This window comes from Polyodon spathula, chromosome 7, assembly GCF_017654505.1.
Source record: "Polyodon spathula isolate WHYD16114869_AA chromosome 7, ASM1765450v1, whole genome shotgun sequence".
Taxonomy (NCBI): Eukaryota; Metazoa; Chordata; class Actinopteri; order Acipenseriformes; family Polyodontidae; genus Polyodon; species Polyodon spathula.
Genome location: NC_054540.1, coordinates 9,267,769 through 9,285,095, shown reverse-complemented (window position 1 = coordinate 9,285,095; position 17,327 = coordinate 9,267,769). Strand labels below are relative to the sequence as shown.

The window sequence follows — 17,327 nt, the reverse complement described above, 5'->3', positions numbered from 1 at the left end:
ATTAAAAGCATTTGTTCATATAACAAAATAGACAGAAAAAGGAGTGTCCTGATAGGAAATGCCACCTTCCTGCAGCTTCTAAAGTTACTTTTAAATTTCTGATTCAGGTCGCAACTAGAATGCTAACCTCTATGTTCCTTTAGATATATGTTTATATAAATGTGTGTGTATATATAAAATTTGATGGGGGATCTAAAAATAAAAGGCCAAGGTGCAAAGGGGACTGTGAAATAGATTTCAAAAATTTCTCACCTAAACAAACTTTAATCACAATATAGAAATTACACTGGAAAGATAAAACACTGGCTGTCAGTGTTTTTGCATACATCTAAAGGATACAAAGGCAAAAAAGGGAATTCCAATTTGGATCTCCAGGTACGGTAGGTTCAAAGTTCAGAGCCAAGTAAAGACAGAAAAAGAGAAAAATAACTCAATATCGGAGCAATAAAACGAAATAAATGAAAGACTCGATTTCAACTCACATTTTAAGCTACTCTTTAAATATATATATATGTTTTTTTTCTGTGGTACTACAGGGTGGTAAATATTATAGCTAAATGAATGCATCTGGTGAGGGAGCAGTGCAGTTTGTGTCCGCCCAACCTCTACTGCCAATGGGATGTCAATGTGTTGTGTATCAAGAGGCTAGCAAGTATATATCTGACATGTTTTAGTGTTTATTTATTTGTGTACTGTCACAGCTGTCTGTCATGTTTTTTTTTTATTATTATTTCCCTCTTAACAGAGACGAAGACAATGTTTTGAAGCTAGTTTGATGAACATGGGCTTAGAACTGGAATCAACAAAATCTGTAAGTTGATCTCTTTTGAAAATGTCAGCACTTGACAAATACTCATCTCACCTGTCAACATGTCAATCACCTGTGTCTCCCTATGACAGGAGAGGCATTTTGCCAGGAAATCTAGGACTGGTTTTCCTGGACTGGGCAATACTCATCATTTCAATGAGATTAGCAAATGGTATGCCACTGTTTCCACTGCCTTTTCCCAGGTATAGCTGAGCAGGGTGTTGTGGTTGAGGTATAGTGTAAGTGTAATTTTGTCAGGTGTTGTTGACTGAGTAGTGCTGCAGTAAAGGTCATAGTGTGGCAGTAAAAGGTCACTTTGGATTGTGGGATTGATTGAATATATGCAAACAAGCAAAGATAGATGAAGTTGAACAAACATTTGTGGCTGTTTTTATTCCTGGTCTTTACACAGCTGTCAGCAGTCTTATTAATGATCATCATGCAGTAAGAGAAAAGTGGTGAGAAACAGCCACCATTCTTCAATATAGTTTGTCTCTTTAGCACACGCCTTTCGATGACGTACTTCTGTACCGCAGTTTGGCCCCGTTGGGTATGAGATACAAAACTGTACTGCCTCAGGTGTAGTTAAAGTATAGCTGAGTGTCAGTGGAAACGCCCTCCAGCTCATCTATACCTGGGGAAAGGCAGTGGAAACGAGGCATTCAGTATTTTTTCAGTCATCTGTAACCTAATGGGAACCGATAGGCACTGATAGTTCAGTGGAAAAAAAACAGCTGATGGACAGCTATGACCCAAACATTTGCTTATAGGTGCTATGTCTATTGTGTCAAGTATAGCATGGAATTACAGTCAGTGAGATACACAAGGACATGCTATTTGAAAAGTGACAAAACTGTCCACTAGCTAGCTGAAAAACTAGTTCCTATACATTTTGCAGAAAATAGCTTCCCTTCCTGGCTTTAGAGATCTCCTCCCCTTTATATAATCCCTGCCATTTACATTGCTGACATGCTCATACAGACACTCGGACCAATGCACATCCTGCTTGCATTTGTCTGTGATCTTGTCTCCACATATGGACGTGTACATTTTTAACACAAAATTAATAGCTGATGATTATACTTCAAACTATTCATCCCTTACATGATACACTGATTTGTAACTGATGACTAAATGCATGGCAGGGAATTAAATTCTATTTTTTTTTTTAAATATACATATTGAATGACAAGCTCATATATGCAAATCACATCTCCCAGGTCACTACACATGCTAGTAGATTATTATTATTATTATTTTTTTTTACAATTTATGCTAATTATTGAGAAACGATTGTTGCTTCTTTTTTTAAAAAAAAAAAAAAAACCAAATAATGGCAGCATATTCAAAGGCATATTTTTGATGAACATGATTTTGCCGGTTCACTTTACTGTTCTTGTGCTTTTTATTCCAGGTTTTGAATGAGAAGGTTGTGTTTGTTAAATGCCACACTCCCTGGGACGTCCTGTGCACATATGCTGAGGTGATGCACATCAAGCTGCCGATACAGCCCAATGATTTAAAGACCAAGACCTCAGCGTTCAACTGCTTCACCAAACTCTTCAGTCCTAGTGAGGATTTAATTCATCCTGAAACTGAATACTTCACTGCTCCATTTGAGAAGGAAAGAATATCACATTTCTACATCAAGGACCGGGAACAATTCTTTACACCATCTATGCGAAGCAGAATTGTAAGTGCTCAAATGTGAAAAAAAATAGCAAGGAGGCTGTATAGAACACAATATAGTGAGAGTCAAAATCTAAAATGTATTGTGGTGTCTTTTTAATGCGTCACAATAGTCTCTCAATTAATCCAAATGTGTGTTTTTTTTTTTTTTTTTTTTTTTTTTTTCTTAGGCAAGCTATATCCTTACTCGTGCAGATTATGAGACGAGAGACAATGTGAGAAAATTTGGAATCAGCAAGCTTTTGGACAGCGGGGTGTACAAGGCAGCGTATCCACTGCATGATGTAAGTTCAGTTTGATGATTATTTCAATCTTGTTTTTAATTACAAAATACATTACAGGAATGCATAACAAATTAATAATACGTAAGAGAGCTCATGTATTTACGCAAAAGCCCACGTTTCGTGATACAGAAACCAGTAATGTGTTATTAATGTCCTTAGTGATAATTATGTTGCTGACTCACCTTGTAACTATCATTCAGCCAGCTGTGGGGTGCTAATGAAAGTAATTATGAGTTGGTCTCTGTCCTCAGGTTTTGTCTGAGACTCTCTCTGCAGTGAATGTTTTTCTTCTAACTGACTGCTTTAGCTGACAGTTGTACTGTATTTTCTGTATTGATTGCTTTTTAAGATGTTTCTTTTTTATTCTTTATAGTGTCGATTCAATGTGAAGTCAGAAGACCAAAAATGCCCCAATGAAAGATACCTCCTGTACAAAGAATGGGCTCACCCTAGGAGCTTTTATAAGTTGCAGCCTCTGGATCTGATAAGGTAAAAGAAGGAAAAGACTATGTAGCTTCAAATTTGTATTGCTTTTTACATTTCTATTACAACATTTTTATTTTGGCGTCTGAGATCATGCTGGGTGATTCTGGTTTCTGGTGCTCCAATATTGTGATTACCATTGTTTTATAGATCTGCCTTATTCCATTCAAATGAAGTCAGATACACTACAGTATAGTAGGTGGGGCTAGCAGAGTTGAAGCCATATTGAATGGGGAAGGCAGTTTAATCTTGGAACTCGGTCTACCTCAGGCAAAGCCCAAAGCTCTCAGTGCCAGGTTAAGGCAGTGTTAGAGAAACATGCTCATTTCTCAATATGGGTTCCTAGTGCACAATCTTTGTGTTGTGGTATGAAGGCGTGCCTCATTGCTCCACTGAGGGAGTCTGGAGCACTGATCGCCTGGATTTGGTAAATGAATCACAGTTTCTTGGTTTCCAAGCCCTTACTCCCTTTAATTGTGGAATCCTGCCACAGTTATGTTTTTGCAATTTTCAGTAACGTGTTTGGAGTCTTTCCAAAAAGGGAACTCTGAATGCACCCATCCTGGACTTTTTAAATCACATTTGGCACAGGACCTGGATGTTTTTAGCAATATTCTTCAGTTGATAGGTTTTGTTTTTCTAGCACTGACAAGCTTCGTCTCTAAATAACAAAAAACGTGAAATGTGAACATATTTTAATTTTAATATTTCACCATCCTGCAGTCGTGTTACAAAAAGCAGTTATCTACGGCAGCACACATGCTTTAAAATCTGATAACTGATAACACCCAAAAAAAAAAAAAAAAAAAAAAAAAAAACACAAGCCCAGCTGTATTATGTATGAGATTATGCAGAAGACAAAGCAATTCAATGTTACAATTGTCAATGTAAATATTTATTTCTAATAAATTGCAGCCTGTTTTTGTTTCTCATAGAAAGTATTATGGAGAAAAGGTTGGTATCTATTTTGCATGGCTTGCCTTCTACACAAAAATGTTGGCATTTGCAGCAGTGGTGGGATTAGGCTGCTTTATCTTTGGATACCAAACAAAGGAATCAAGCACATGGAGGTATGTAGGAGTCTCTAAATAGGGTTTTATCTTATTATTCAGGGAGTGGGGAAATACATGGTGTTTTTAGTATATACTGTATATTATGGTAAAAGTCCAAATCTGGTTAATCTTAAATTTCACCGGTAACTGTCAACATTTACAAGTCAAGTGATAAATTATGAAGAAATATATGGCTTTTTTGGGCATGTACCAAAGCTTACTGGTAAAGGCACTTGGTTATTCTTGAGATTTAGTGGTAAATGTCTGAAGTAAAGCGTTATCATGTTTATTTTGGACATTTACCTCATTACTTCATAAATGTCGACATTTACCAGTAAATCCTAAGATTTGCCAATATTAAGTCTTATTCTCTAACATATAGAGCATCTAGAGAACAGCATAATACAATGGAATGACATTTGTTTAGAACATTCTTTAGCAATAGTTTCTTGGGGTATAATGAGGTGCATGTCTGTCTCTATTTTAAACTTACATTTTTGCTGATTACTAGTATCTGGGGTCAGAACATACTGATAATTAGAGGAACATAACATTGTATTTCTAGCCATGGAAGGGGATTGACTACCGGGGTGGAGTTTGCATACTAAAGGGAACGTGCTACTGTGTTCGGGGTTGGTCCTAAGGAATAGAGGCGGGGGAAAAAAGGCTGGAGGGAAGTACGTGGGAGTTTGGACTATGTCACGAACGGAGGCCTTACTAACTTGGCTCTTTTCTGTTTTTATTCCTTTTTGTTTTATTTTTGGATTTAAGCAGAGCGCGGAGAGGACTAAGAGGCTTCCGTTCTTTTATTTTTATTAATACTCCAGCACTCCCTCGCTCACATCCTTCTTTATTATTTTTCTTTTTTTTTCCGTGTAATATTAAATAAAATTTAAATTTTTACACGTAAATCACTGTCTGAAAATCCATTTTTACTCACACGCCTCACAGGGATATAATTTATTTATTTATTAAGTGAATAAATATGTATCTTTTTCTCATTTACTTACTAAAATATGATATGTTTCTATCAAAGCAAGGAGGTGTGTGATCCCCAAATTGGAGGCAACATTATCATGTGTCCTCAGTGTGACAGGGAATGCACTTACTGGAGACTCAATAATACCTGTGAGTCATCTAAGGTAGGTTTCATTATGTGAGTGTTGTTGAGCTGGTTATTCAGCTGGAGCATCTTGTTAATAAATCGTCCTGGGTGACACAGGCAGGTAAACACGCATTTCAGATAATAATTAAGATTTTTCTACATGGTTCTCTCACAAACTGACGATTCACACCGTACACACAATGTATTACAGCCATTATAGAGATTGCATTTTAAAGTCATGGAAACTTTTAGCAGTATTTGTGTCAATAGTTCCAGTTGTTTCAAACAATATATTTTATTTACATTTTCTGGAAAGAATAAAACAAGATTTTAAAGAACATTCATATATTTGTGTCATTCTTGGTTTCTTTTAGTTTAATAATAAATGATTAATAAAGGCCACTTCTTGTAATTATGTTGCAGTAGTATGTCTTATTTTGAAAGCTTACAAATAGGTAAAGTGAAATGTGAATATATATATATATACACACACACACACACACACACAATATGTAATACATAATACATATCTGGTGCATACATGCATTTGAAACCCTGTTTTATTTGTATTTCAGAAACTCTGCATATTCGACAATTTTGGTACATTAGTGTTTGCCGTGTTCATGGCAATTTGGGGTGAGTTTTTCCTTTTTTCGACAGTAAGTCTGTCCATCTTTATATTGATTGCATCATTTGTATATACCATCCATATCTTCAAAGACTCATACATTCTTAAAGTGTTCTTTAACCTTAAGTGTTGATGAATGTACTAGTCGAAATGTGCACTGCCATTGCTTGAGCAAAATTGTTGCTTCTGGGTACACATCATCGCTAATCATTAGATATTGTACCACTGCAAAGTATTGATTGAAGAGAACAACTTATTGATTGACAACCACTTTCCAGGATGAATGTCGGACAGGTAATTATCGAGGCATTGAGAAAGCTTTTCTATTTAAAAGAAAGAACCAATAATGCATACTCTTCATTGAAGACTTCAAATACGATTGAAAACATGCCTGTGCATGTTATTTTACATTGTAATATAGTATACGAAAGTCTTATCATGAAAGCCTTCAAATTCAATTAACGTTTAATTGAGTCTCCCAAAATAAAAGCAGGACCGATCAATAATCAATTAATCGGTTCATTATTGTATGGAACAAGTTTCTATATCCTCCTTGTTTCCACAGTTACTTTGTTCCTGGAGTTCTGGAAACGTTATCAGGCAGAGCTAGAATATGAGTGGGACACGGCTACATTTTTAGAGCAAGAGGAACAGCCCCGTCCGGAATATGAGGCAAAATGCGTTCATGAAAAAGTGAACCCAGTCACACAGGTGAGGGAGGTGATCAGACATGCTGCAGGTTTCATAAGGGAATGAATCCTGACATGCTCATAAACACTGTGGAAACCTCGTTGGAATCCATGTGCTATTTTATTATGGGTACTACTGCAACCTTTCCTCCCGTGACATGACAATTGCTCATTCAGAGTGCAGTGTGCTCATATTTCTGTTAGGCACCCCAGGAATCAATCCACTGTATTAGAAACACTTTACCCTCACCCTTTTTTACTGCTTTAATATTTGCAGGAAAACCTGACACTTCTGAAGCTGACATGTATTTATGTTGGTATAATCTTTGTTTGTGCAGGTTATATGTGCCTCAGTGGTCAAGGTCGAGAGCATGATCATTTTTCTGTCTTGACTACTAACACTTTTTCTCTCTGTTTGCTTGCATACAAGTAAAATGTAAATGACATTAAACTACAGATTTATGAAATGGCACAGAAATATGGATTGAGAGCACAAGCTGTAGTAGATCTTTTGTAGCTGTTAAGTAATTAAAGTTTAATGGGAGAGACTGCATTTTCAGAGACAAAAAAACAGTGTTTATTGTTTTTTGTCTTTGTCTTTGCCCTACCTTTAAACTTGGACAACTAGGGCCCAAAGAATGTAAAGTACTGTGAAAGAAATAACCAGTTCTGACATGTGTTTTATCACACGCTTCCTGCCTTCATACAGCATTGCACCAACGCTTATCATACAGAAGGGGGGTTACAGCTTTTGTTGTAAACACACTGCCTGGACACTTTATTAGGACACTCTTTGCTCTGATCACATGATGCAGACTTCACAAAGTTTTGGAAGTTGTCTCAAGGGATAGTAATCTTTAATACTTCAGTCATTAATACATCATGCGATTGGTACAGAGAAGTAGGCAGAGGATGTGGCGATGAAGGCTTTGTTCACGTTCATCACACACCTGCTCAATTGAATTGGGTTCCAGGTATTGTGATGGCCAAGGAAGGTGTCTCTGTCAGGCTCCTCAAACCATTTGCCCACAATTCTGGCATGCTGGATGGGTGAATAATCTTTGAAAATAGTCATCGCCACCAGGGTACAAGTGCAGCATTGTTGGGTGGACTTGCTCTGCAGTGATGCTTTAAGCAGCATTCTTATGGCTTTTCAAAATAATCAAGAAACTCTGGGTATACCAGAAGAGCATGCCCCACACCAGGGCGATGCATAAAGTGGCCAGGTAGTGTCTGTTTTACGTTTCTCAAAGAAAAAAAATAACTTCATTTTGTTTTTTAGGACATTGAACTCGTGCCTTATTCAGATTGTGGGAAGTGTATGAGAGTGTCCTGTGGCATTGGGACAGTCCTGTTCTGGGTAACGTCAAGTTATTTTATTCAATAATCCATTTTCTTACCTCCTTGTTAGCTTGAGCATTAAAACTGCACCTAATTTTATTGTGCTGAGAATCTTTCAGTGTGTCACTTGTTTGATTTCTGTTCAGGATATACAAATATTTCAAACACAGGGCTATATCAACTATTGCATCCTGGAACCTCTGCAGTAAGTCATATGTCCTGAAAGCAGCAGGAGTGGAGCGAGTTTAAATGACAACAAATGAAGTGACAGGAAAGAATCAACTGCTTTTCAAAAATATCTGTATATTTCAAACAGAAGTATGAAATGCAGACACAAAACTAAAGATATTGAACAGAAGAAAAGGGAAGCCAGTAATAACATTGCTAGTGCTAATAACCTTCGTTAACTAACACACCTTTATTTATACAAGTACATCAATATCTGGAATATGACAACTTGAAGATAAGTTGGCTTGATTTACTTCAAGCTGAAGTCCCCATTTCCAAGTGATGTCACACCCAGACACGAAACAGATTCATTTTCAGACGCACATTTTGTTCTGTTCAAAGCTATTCTGTGTTTAGCACACCTGTTGATCTCTATTATGGAATCAATCCTTAATAAGATTACAAGTAGTTTAAAATCTCTCTCTCCTTCTGTAACTTAAAAAAAAAAAAAACAGTCCAAAATACATGTTCTGTTTTGTTTTATTTATTTATTTATTTATGGGGGGGGGGGGGGGGGGGGGGGGGGGTGTTTAGTAATTTAGCATAACCTTAAATATAATTTCAATGTACATTTTTTTTTTTAACTAAAGTTATTTTTTTCTCTTGTGCTTTTTAGGTTTTACTGATCATTGCTTCAGTAGTTGGGGTCATTGTGTATCGTCTGGCAGTATTCTTTGCATTTTCTGCTCATCTAAGTGAACTAAAGGAACTAGAACCATTCAGAGAGTATGTGACACCCCAGATGGCGACTTCGGTAACAGCTTCCATCATCAGCTTTGTAATTATAATGATACTAAATACAGTGTATGAGAAAGTGGCAATCTGGATCACTGATTTTGGTAAGAAGATAATATTGATGCGTGCATAAAAGGTCAAGGGCATTATTTGAACGAGGTAGTGTCATTATTCCAGAGGATCACGACAGCAATGCTGTTGAATGTTTTTTTAGTATCAGGCCTTTTACACCAAAAGGCTTTTATTAAAAGAAAGAAAAAAAGGCACTGAAGTTACAAAACTAGAACATTGACACCAACAATGCTGAAGGAAAACAATGGTACAAAAAGAAGCGAACACCTACTTACAAGCCCCGAATTAAAAGTAACTTGTTTCTAGTTTGGCCATTTAATTGGAGTTTTTGTTTTCAAAGCTCTTTTTTCATGCAAATGTAGGCAGTGGTCCTGACTTATGGCTTTTCTAGTCCATTCCACTCGAGAATTGGTTCCAACATTGTCCTTGTTGAATTGAGCAGTCCAGGGCCTTGTTCCAACCAGGTATTTAACTGTTAAATTTAACTTAGTTGTTCAGTTAAGTGATTATGGAGCTGGTTGGGACAGTCCTGGTTTTGAATGGACTGAAAGATAGACAGCAAGCACTACTCTAAAGATGTGTGATGTTTACACATGTTGGTCACTTGCATTCTGGGGGCTGGAGAAATTAGCCAGCATCTTCCATCAAGACCTGGAGATTTGTATTTGTTTTTAAGTAAAGGGAAGGGATGTGAGTGTTTAAATTTGTGTGTTTGTGACAGATTTTTTAAATTGTTTTTTCTTTGTGTTTGTATTCCAGAATTACCCAGAACAAAGACTGATTATGAGAACAGCCTGACCTTGAAGATGTTTCTTTTCCAATTCGTCAACTACTATTCCTCTTGCTTCTACATTGCCTTTTTCAAAGGCAAGATTGTTGGTTATCCTGGTGATCCAGTGTATTGGCTTGGAAAATACCGGAATGAGGAGGTGAGCTAAACAGATGAATGCTGTAGTATCTAACATGCACAGAGTAAAGACTGAATATACAGTAAGTGAAGCAAACTGTCTCCTTTAGCACACAGACAGCATGCTACCTTGTCCTTTAATAAGATTAATCTGTCTGTACACATGGTTCATAGGAACAGGGATTCCAAAAACGTCAGATAAAGTCCAGAAATGTAGACTTTGTGGTAGTTACTTTGCACAGAAATTGGTAGCTGCCACATACCTATTTAGCATTCACAGTAACATGTGTGTTTTGCTTGATTGTGACGGTTAAACAGCTCCCTCTACTGGTTTTGTGTGAGAGAACTATCTAATTATTATGACAACTGACTAAAGTTATATGATTCTTCTGTCCCTTTCCAAAAAATGTAGTCCACCGCATATCGCCATCTGAGATAGTCATAATAAAATGAAAACAAAAAAAAAAGTCTGTACAATAATATGACACAACAAAACGCACAAGCCTTGGATTGTGTGATGGATACAATTATAAAAGTTACAGTATTATAATCTGGCCCCCAGAAAGTTTAGGGGGGCATTTTCTTTAGTGAGGGGGTCAATATGTTTGATTGGATAAAAAACTTTTGATGAAAATATTGGGAAAGTCCCTCAAACAGGTTTCTAGTTGTTGGAAACCTCAACATCGTTTTATTGTAATTACTAATTAATTAAAATCACTCAGAAATGACATAAGACTATTCCGTGATAGCAAATGGCAATCATATATTTTTATTGATAATACAATTACAGAAAAGCAGGCAAAAAAAAGTTCACTATCAATGCATCTCTACAGGTGACCTCATTACGAAAACATATTATTGGCATTTTTAAATTCTTGGTGACTAAAACGTACAGTACTAATGCAAATTTAAAAAAATAAATAAATAAATAATAATAATAATAATAAAACGCTTACCTAGTATTAGTGTGATGGATGTCCCTGCTTGTTACCACACAAATCACAAGTCTCAGCACATCAGTCTGGTGTTAGTGATTAAATGTTGATTAACAAGACAAAAGCTTGCAATCGATTGGCAAGTGGTACTAAATAAATAGTAGGGTGGGTCTAGGGAGGGTGTGAGCGCATTCTACTGGACTGGAGAATAATGGCACGGAAGCTTTATTATGAAAACGCAGGTGTAAACAAACAAGTAAAAAAGATTAGCCTGTCGTCAGACATGTCATGTTAATACAAAATGCATTCATTTACTGCCTATTGGTATTGCGTCTGGTCTGGGAAGAGGGGCACACAGGCGTGTTAAGAGAAATTCAGCGGGACATTTTTTATTTCAGGAGAGGCATTAGTGCAGTGGTGCGGCCTAGCGCGAACACTGTACATGTGGACTATATGAATGTCGTTCAGTTACCAGTCATAAAGCTGTTCAGAAAATAGAATTGGAATATTAAAATATGAGTAGAGCTATGGATTATGTACTGTATATTAATACAATAATATATTTACACACAATATGTTAGCTGGTTTTGCATTACCAGGCCAAAGCCAACATGAAACATATATTAAGTATATTAAATATATATAAGTAGGACTTACTCGTTTATGTTAGAAAGTTTTTGTTTTTTGCTTGTTTTTTTGTTTCTTTGACTTACTCTTTTATTGGTATAAACCTTGTTGTTTGAGTTCCCATCATTCCTTGGTAAAATTTGCTCATCTATATTCGGAGTGGAATTAAAAAAAAAAAACAATTTTAAATGCTGAGTTTGTTTTAAAAAGCCTCAGGAAATTGCTATGACATGATAGGAAAGCTTAGATACCGGAAAATATTTGTGCACATGCCTACGTGTGAGCATAAAGAATACAAGGAGATATTTATGCAACAAAGCTTTCTATTATCAAGATAACATAAATATATATACTATAAATCAATATAATTTTACACTCTGTAGGTGGATAAAGAATATCATAGGTCGCTATACCACAAAAGCCTCTGAAAAGGTTACCCCGCGATGGGAGCAAGATTACCAGCTACAGCCTTTGGGAAAGCTAGGATTGTTTTATGAATACCTTGAAATGGGTAAGCGCTAGCTGTATAAACAACCGTCCAATTGAAATGTGAGCCTAACTGGAAATAAGCATGAAGTCCACCTGTAAGGTGTTTCTCCTTTCCAAGCACACCTTCAGATGCTATTGTCATAGTTTAATAGCCCTGTTTTCTTTTTTTTTCACATAAACAATTCAGTGTATTCATAATTGCTTGTTCACTTGTCTTCCATTTGTGCCTTCAGTTTGGTTTTGTTACCTTGTTTGTGGCCTCCTTAAGCCACTCTGGCTAACATTTCTTAGAAGCACTCGTCAACAATCTGTTTGAAATCAGTTTGGTTTTGTTACCTTGTTTGTGGCCTCCTTTCCTCTGGCTCCTCTTATGGCACTCGTCAACAATCTGTTTGAAATCAGAATAGATGCCTGGAAAATCACCACCCAGTTTCGACGGGTTGTGCCAGAGAAAGCACAAGATATTGGGGCATGGCAGCCAATCCTTCAAGGAGTAGCAATTCTTGCCGTGGTGACAAACGTAAGTACCCTGGTTGAAATGTGGTGACTTTGACCCAGACACCCCATGATGGTTCAAAGTAATTATCTGTTGAATATAAGTAGGGCTTGAATTTTTGGGTTTTAACTTTTTGTTGAGTTTGGGAGTTTTTCTTCGATTTTTTTTTTTTTTTATATTATTTTGCAAAATCGGTTATTTTCGGTTGTTAAAAATAAACAACACTCAAACGCATTAGTTTTCATAAATTGATAAATAGATCTCTGAATGCATTTTGAATCAGAAAATTGTGAGAAGTATTTTGTTTTACGCCCCTATACCGCCCCTGTATCAAATACAATGTAATGTTGGGGTTTGGATGTGGTGAAGACAATATCAACAATTCAGCTGGCCGCAGACAGATTCCAGTGCTACAGTTGCATTACTGCAGCTCATACGTTGTACAGCGTTTCCAACCTGTCAACACAACTCACTTCTTGGTTTGTCAGTAAAGCTTATTGAATACAAGACCCTTCAAAAACTTTATGCAAACAATCAGAAGGCAAACTAACTGCAAAGCAAGCTTAAAGCTAACTGGAGAGTTTAACCAATAGCCTTGTAACAAAACGTATTTGTTTATTTATTATAGTTATTATTTTATTAATACTAATACTGATGTTTTATTAATTTTGACTTTAACACAAATTATTAATTTTCTAAATATAAATGTTAACCTAACTTTAAAATAATTACTGGTTCTGAATGCATCAGTCCTAAACAATAACAATAATCTTACAAAACTATAGAATTGTTTTTTTCAGTGCCTAACATGTCATTAATGCAATCAGAATGTACTAATGTATCAAGCCCTGGTAATTCTTGTTGTATTTCTTGTTATTTGTTCACATGTTCCTTTCCACTTTGTCCCTCGTTAGCTTTGTAACTTCTGCATTTATAAAAAAATACATTAATTGCGTAGGTCCACAAAAATTGCCGATTGCTCAGTAGCAATGTCTTTGCCCGCCACCCGCCTTCTGAAAGGCATTTTCATTATGTCAGTTCCCTGTGAAACAAGATGTTGTGCCTGAGTGATCAGTCCTGCTAAAGTACTTTCTCATGAAGTTGTCTTCCTGTGCTCATGGATTTGCATAACAATGAAATCCTCTGTGTTCTAATAGGCCATGATCATTGCTTTCACCTCTGACATGATCCCACGATTGGTCTACTATTGGGCTTTCTCTGTGTATCCATATGGGGATTATGGAGATCACACTATGGAAGGCTACATCAACAACACACTCTCCATCTTCAACATCTCTGACTTTTCCAATGACAGCAAGCCATTGCGACACCCTGTGTGGTTCGACTCTGAGAGAGATACCACGTGTAGGTTAGTATCTCCTGAAAATTCAATTTTCCTTTTTCCTCAATAAACGGTTAATTTTGTTTCTCAAAAGGGGAAAGCCTGGAGCATTATGATCACATAGCTATTTCATCCAAAGTTGTATTATCGTAATTTCATCAGAGTGGTGCAAAAACAACATTGTAACTGACAAAACTTTACAAAACTAATGCAAATTAGTAAAAGGCCATGTGAAATCCCTCTATATTGATTTTTAGCCTGGAAAACATGATAGTAAAAGTCATGTTATCGAATTAATTTAAATAGTCACCTTTGTGTATTGCAATTATATCTACAGCTTCGCCTTTCTGAACAGCATTTAGTCATTTTCACATAAATGTGCTTGACTTTTTAGAGTGACAGGAATAAAGAAAATTGCAGTGCAGGTCTGGAAATAAGACTCCTACTGCATAGCAGTTTCACCCATTCCAGGTTTTACTATGGTTTTGATAAGCCACAGAGTATAGATACCAAGCTTAAGTGTGACTTATTAAACTTGTAGTAAGAACAGGAAGGGAGCAAACTGCTATGCAATGTGAGTCTTATTTCCATCCCTGCAGTGGTCTTTCCTGATTATCAGGGATGGATTGGATCTTAGCTGTTTTCCAAATAGAATTTAATTTAATGTTGGATAAGAAAAGTTCAATAAAAATCTAATACAATCTACTGTAAACCGTTGTGATTGTTTACAGGTATCGAGATTTCAGATACCCCCCTGGACACCCCCAGCAATATGAGTACAGCATTTACTACTGGCACGTAATTGCTGCCAAACTGGCTTTCATTATAGTTGTGGAGGTAAGTGGTTTCTGAGCTTTCTGTTCTCTCATCTTAGTCTCTTTTAATAACAGCACCTAAAACCCTGTCACCAGTCAGACACTCGGTACAGCATTGAGCTCATTTCTTTAAAGTAAATAAAGCTTTAAAGTAATTTTTGAATTTATTGATTAAACCACAACATGTATTCCAGCTTGTGTTAACAGAAAATGCAGTTGCCTCTCCTCTGAAATGTATCAACTATGTCTTTTCAAAACGTGTTGATCTGGGCTCCTTCTTTGTAACAAACCCAGTTGTATATGGCTGAGTTACTTAACTGTAATTCTGTTGTATTACTGTTGCCCTGTAGTGGCCAGTGACCCCCTAAAAGTGGATGGGAGCTTCATATAGTTGGCAGATAATTGGAGGCATCTGGAGGGTTGACCTGACTGAACATTTTAGGATGTTTTTTGTGCCTTTGCGTCTTGCAAATAAACTGTTTAATTTGAGAATATACTACAATTGTGAGTGAATGTTAAGAAGCTAGCCAGACATAGTCTAATCTTTTTTTTATACGTGTACAATAAGGATATGTAAATGCAGACGTCTCTGTTTTTTGTCATTTCAGCATATTGTGTACTTGGCAAAATTTATTCTGTCATACATAATTCCTGATGTGCCAGCAGTCGTGAAACAGCAGATGAAACGTGAAAACTACTTAACCCAGAAAAGGCTACATGAATCTCAGCTAAATCTGAAGAAACATGTGGGCCACATAGCTAACAAGATCGTTGAAGACACAGAGGGCATGTTTAGGATAATGACCGACTAGTCAAACAGCTTTTTTAATCTTTACCAAAGGAAAAACACAGGAAAGTGAACCTCAGCTTGTTAGTCTTGTTACAGGCTGTTACATATTTAAATGTGCAATTATTGTCTAAATAACTTCTTTTTATTTTTGTTTTAAATATTTGTACATCCTTTGTAACAGCTGTATTTTTAAAATTTCGGAAAGCTCTCTCTCTCTCTCTCTCATATATATATATATATATATATATATATATATATATATATATATATATATATATATATATATATATATATATATATATATCGATATATATAAAAAAAAAAATATGACTCAGCAGAATGTGATATAATCCCAGCACCAGGCTGCTTGATCAGTTTTACCAATGTCTTCGGAAACTTGGAGAGTGGCTGTTTCCCTTTTATAACTCTGTTGTGAGAGCATCATAAAGCATTTCCCTCAACTTTCATTTGTCTGGATGACTATTAATAGCAGCTGTGAGAGGTGTGCTAGTTTACAACACACAGGTGGTGGAAGTGCATCTTTGCTAAAAGAATAATATTATAGGCATAGACTACTATTATAAGACCCAGTGTCACATGAAATTGGGATCACCACTATTCCCTCAGTCTTTTTGGAAACTCACTTTCTATAATCTTAGCAGCAGTCCAAGTCACACAGTATATATATTTTTTTACTTGATTATAATTAATACTCTAGAAAGTCTGGACAACTTGATTTGCGATAACGCAAAATGTTTATTTATAGTTATCAATAAAATGGATACAACTAACTATGACTTGGCTGAAGATGCTTTGGCCTGACATTTTGAGGCACACTAGGTTATTCACAAAAAATACAGATATCTATTATGATTATTTCATAAGACAAAAAGCTTTTCACACTACAGTGATTTTGTTCAAGTTGCATGCAGCTTATTTAAATTAATTCTGGAAAAGTCCCTAGCATGTTAAAAATATATTTAAAGGATAATAATATATATTGGAAACACAAAACTGTGTTCATACCCAGTCAGCATAAGCAAGCATGTGACTTATGTGTTTTTTACATGCTCCAGTGTTGTAGTATGATATGTATACCCTATCTATAGTATGGAAACAGTTGTGTGAATGGAGTTGTGATCATGTGCCTAACAAAATATCTTACCTGGTTCACACTTCCATTAGCTATGTAGGCCTCAAATGTTCAGTTTTGAAAAAAACACGTTACAGCAAACATGCATGTGCATTTTAAAACATGATATGTGATACTGTTTTAGGTTAAAGGAAGTTCTTAGCTTCCATGCCTGACACTTGCACGTCCCTCGATCATTTCACCTCGGCAGTCTTCAAAGTTGAAGCATTTTACTTGCTGAAGGTCAATAGGGGAAGCAGCTGGCTGGTTAATGACACAAAATAAGCTGTTGAAGGGGTGGGGACATTTCAACCTGCAGGTGAAATAACCAAGGAAGAGCAACACTATCTGAAAGCATGGATTGCAAAGTCGTTTCTTTAACATACAGTAGCACCAGATGTGCTTTAAAATAAAAACACATGTTTACTATAACATATTTCTCTCAGCACGGCATATTTGAGAGCCGTACAATACATGGAATTGTTTAGTTAGCTACAATCACTTTAAATCTGATATCAGTACAGTATTTAAATGGTTAATCATAGGATTCTCCATTCTAAATGTGTGCAGAAATTCTAGGCTGTGTCTTTCTGAGATTGCCTCTTTTTGATACATACTTATTACCTGTTTTATTAGAAGAAAAATAACATTCTTTTATATCAAGAATTTCACAAAACCAC

At 36.2% G+C, this 17,327-nt stretch overlaps 1 protein-coding gene across 1 annotated transcript in view; it reads left to right on the top strand.

Annotated features, from left to right (window-relative positions):
* Positions 1-15,703, top strand: part of LOC121319003 (anoctamin-6-like) — a 34,152-nt gene extending 18,449 nt beyond the window's left edge. Inside the window, 17 exon segments of the mRNA XM_041256236.1 lie at positions 746-811; positions 2,223-2,501; positions 2,668-2,781; positions 3,155-3,270; positions 4,200-4,334; positions 5,353-5,458; positions 5,997-6,057; positions 6,615-6,760; positions 8,021-8,098; positions 8,924-9,146; positions 9,874-10,047; positions 10,196-10,269; positions 11,821-12,093; positions 12,386-12,592; positions 13,726-13,937; positions 14,642-14,747; positions 15,334-15,703. Of these exon segments, the coding sequence (XP_041112170.1) occupies positions 746-811; positions 2,223-2,501; positions 2,668-2,781; positions 3,155-3,270; positions 4,200-4,334; positions 5,353-5,458; positions 5,997-6,057; positions 6,615-6,760; positions 8,021-8,098; positions 8,924-9,146; positions 9,874-10,047; positions 10,196-10,269; positions 11,821-12,093; positions 12,386-12,592; positions 13,726-13,937; positions 14,642-14,747; positions 15,334-15,537 (2,574 nt within the window). The 3' untranslated portion in view covers positions 15,538-15,703.
* Positions 15,704-17,327: the final 1,624 nt, after the last annotated feature.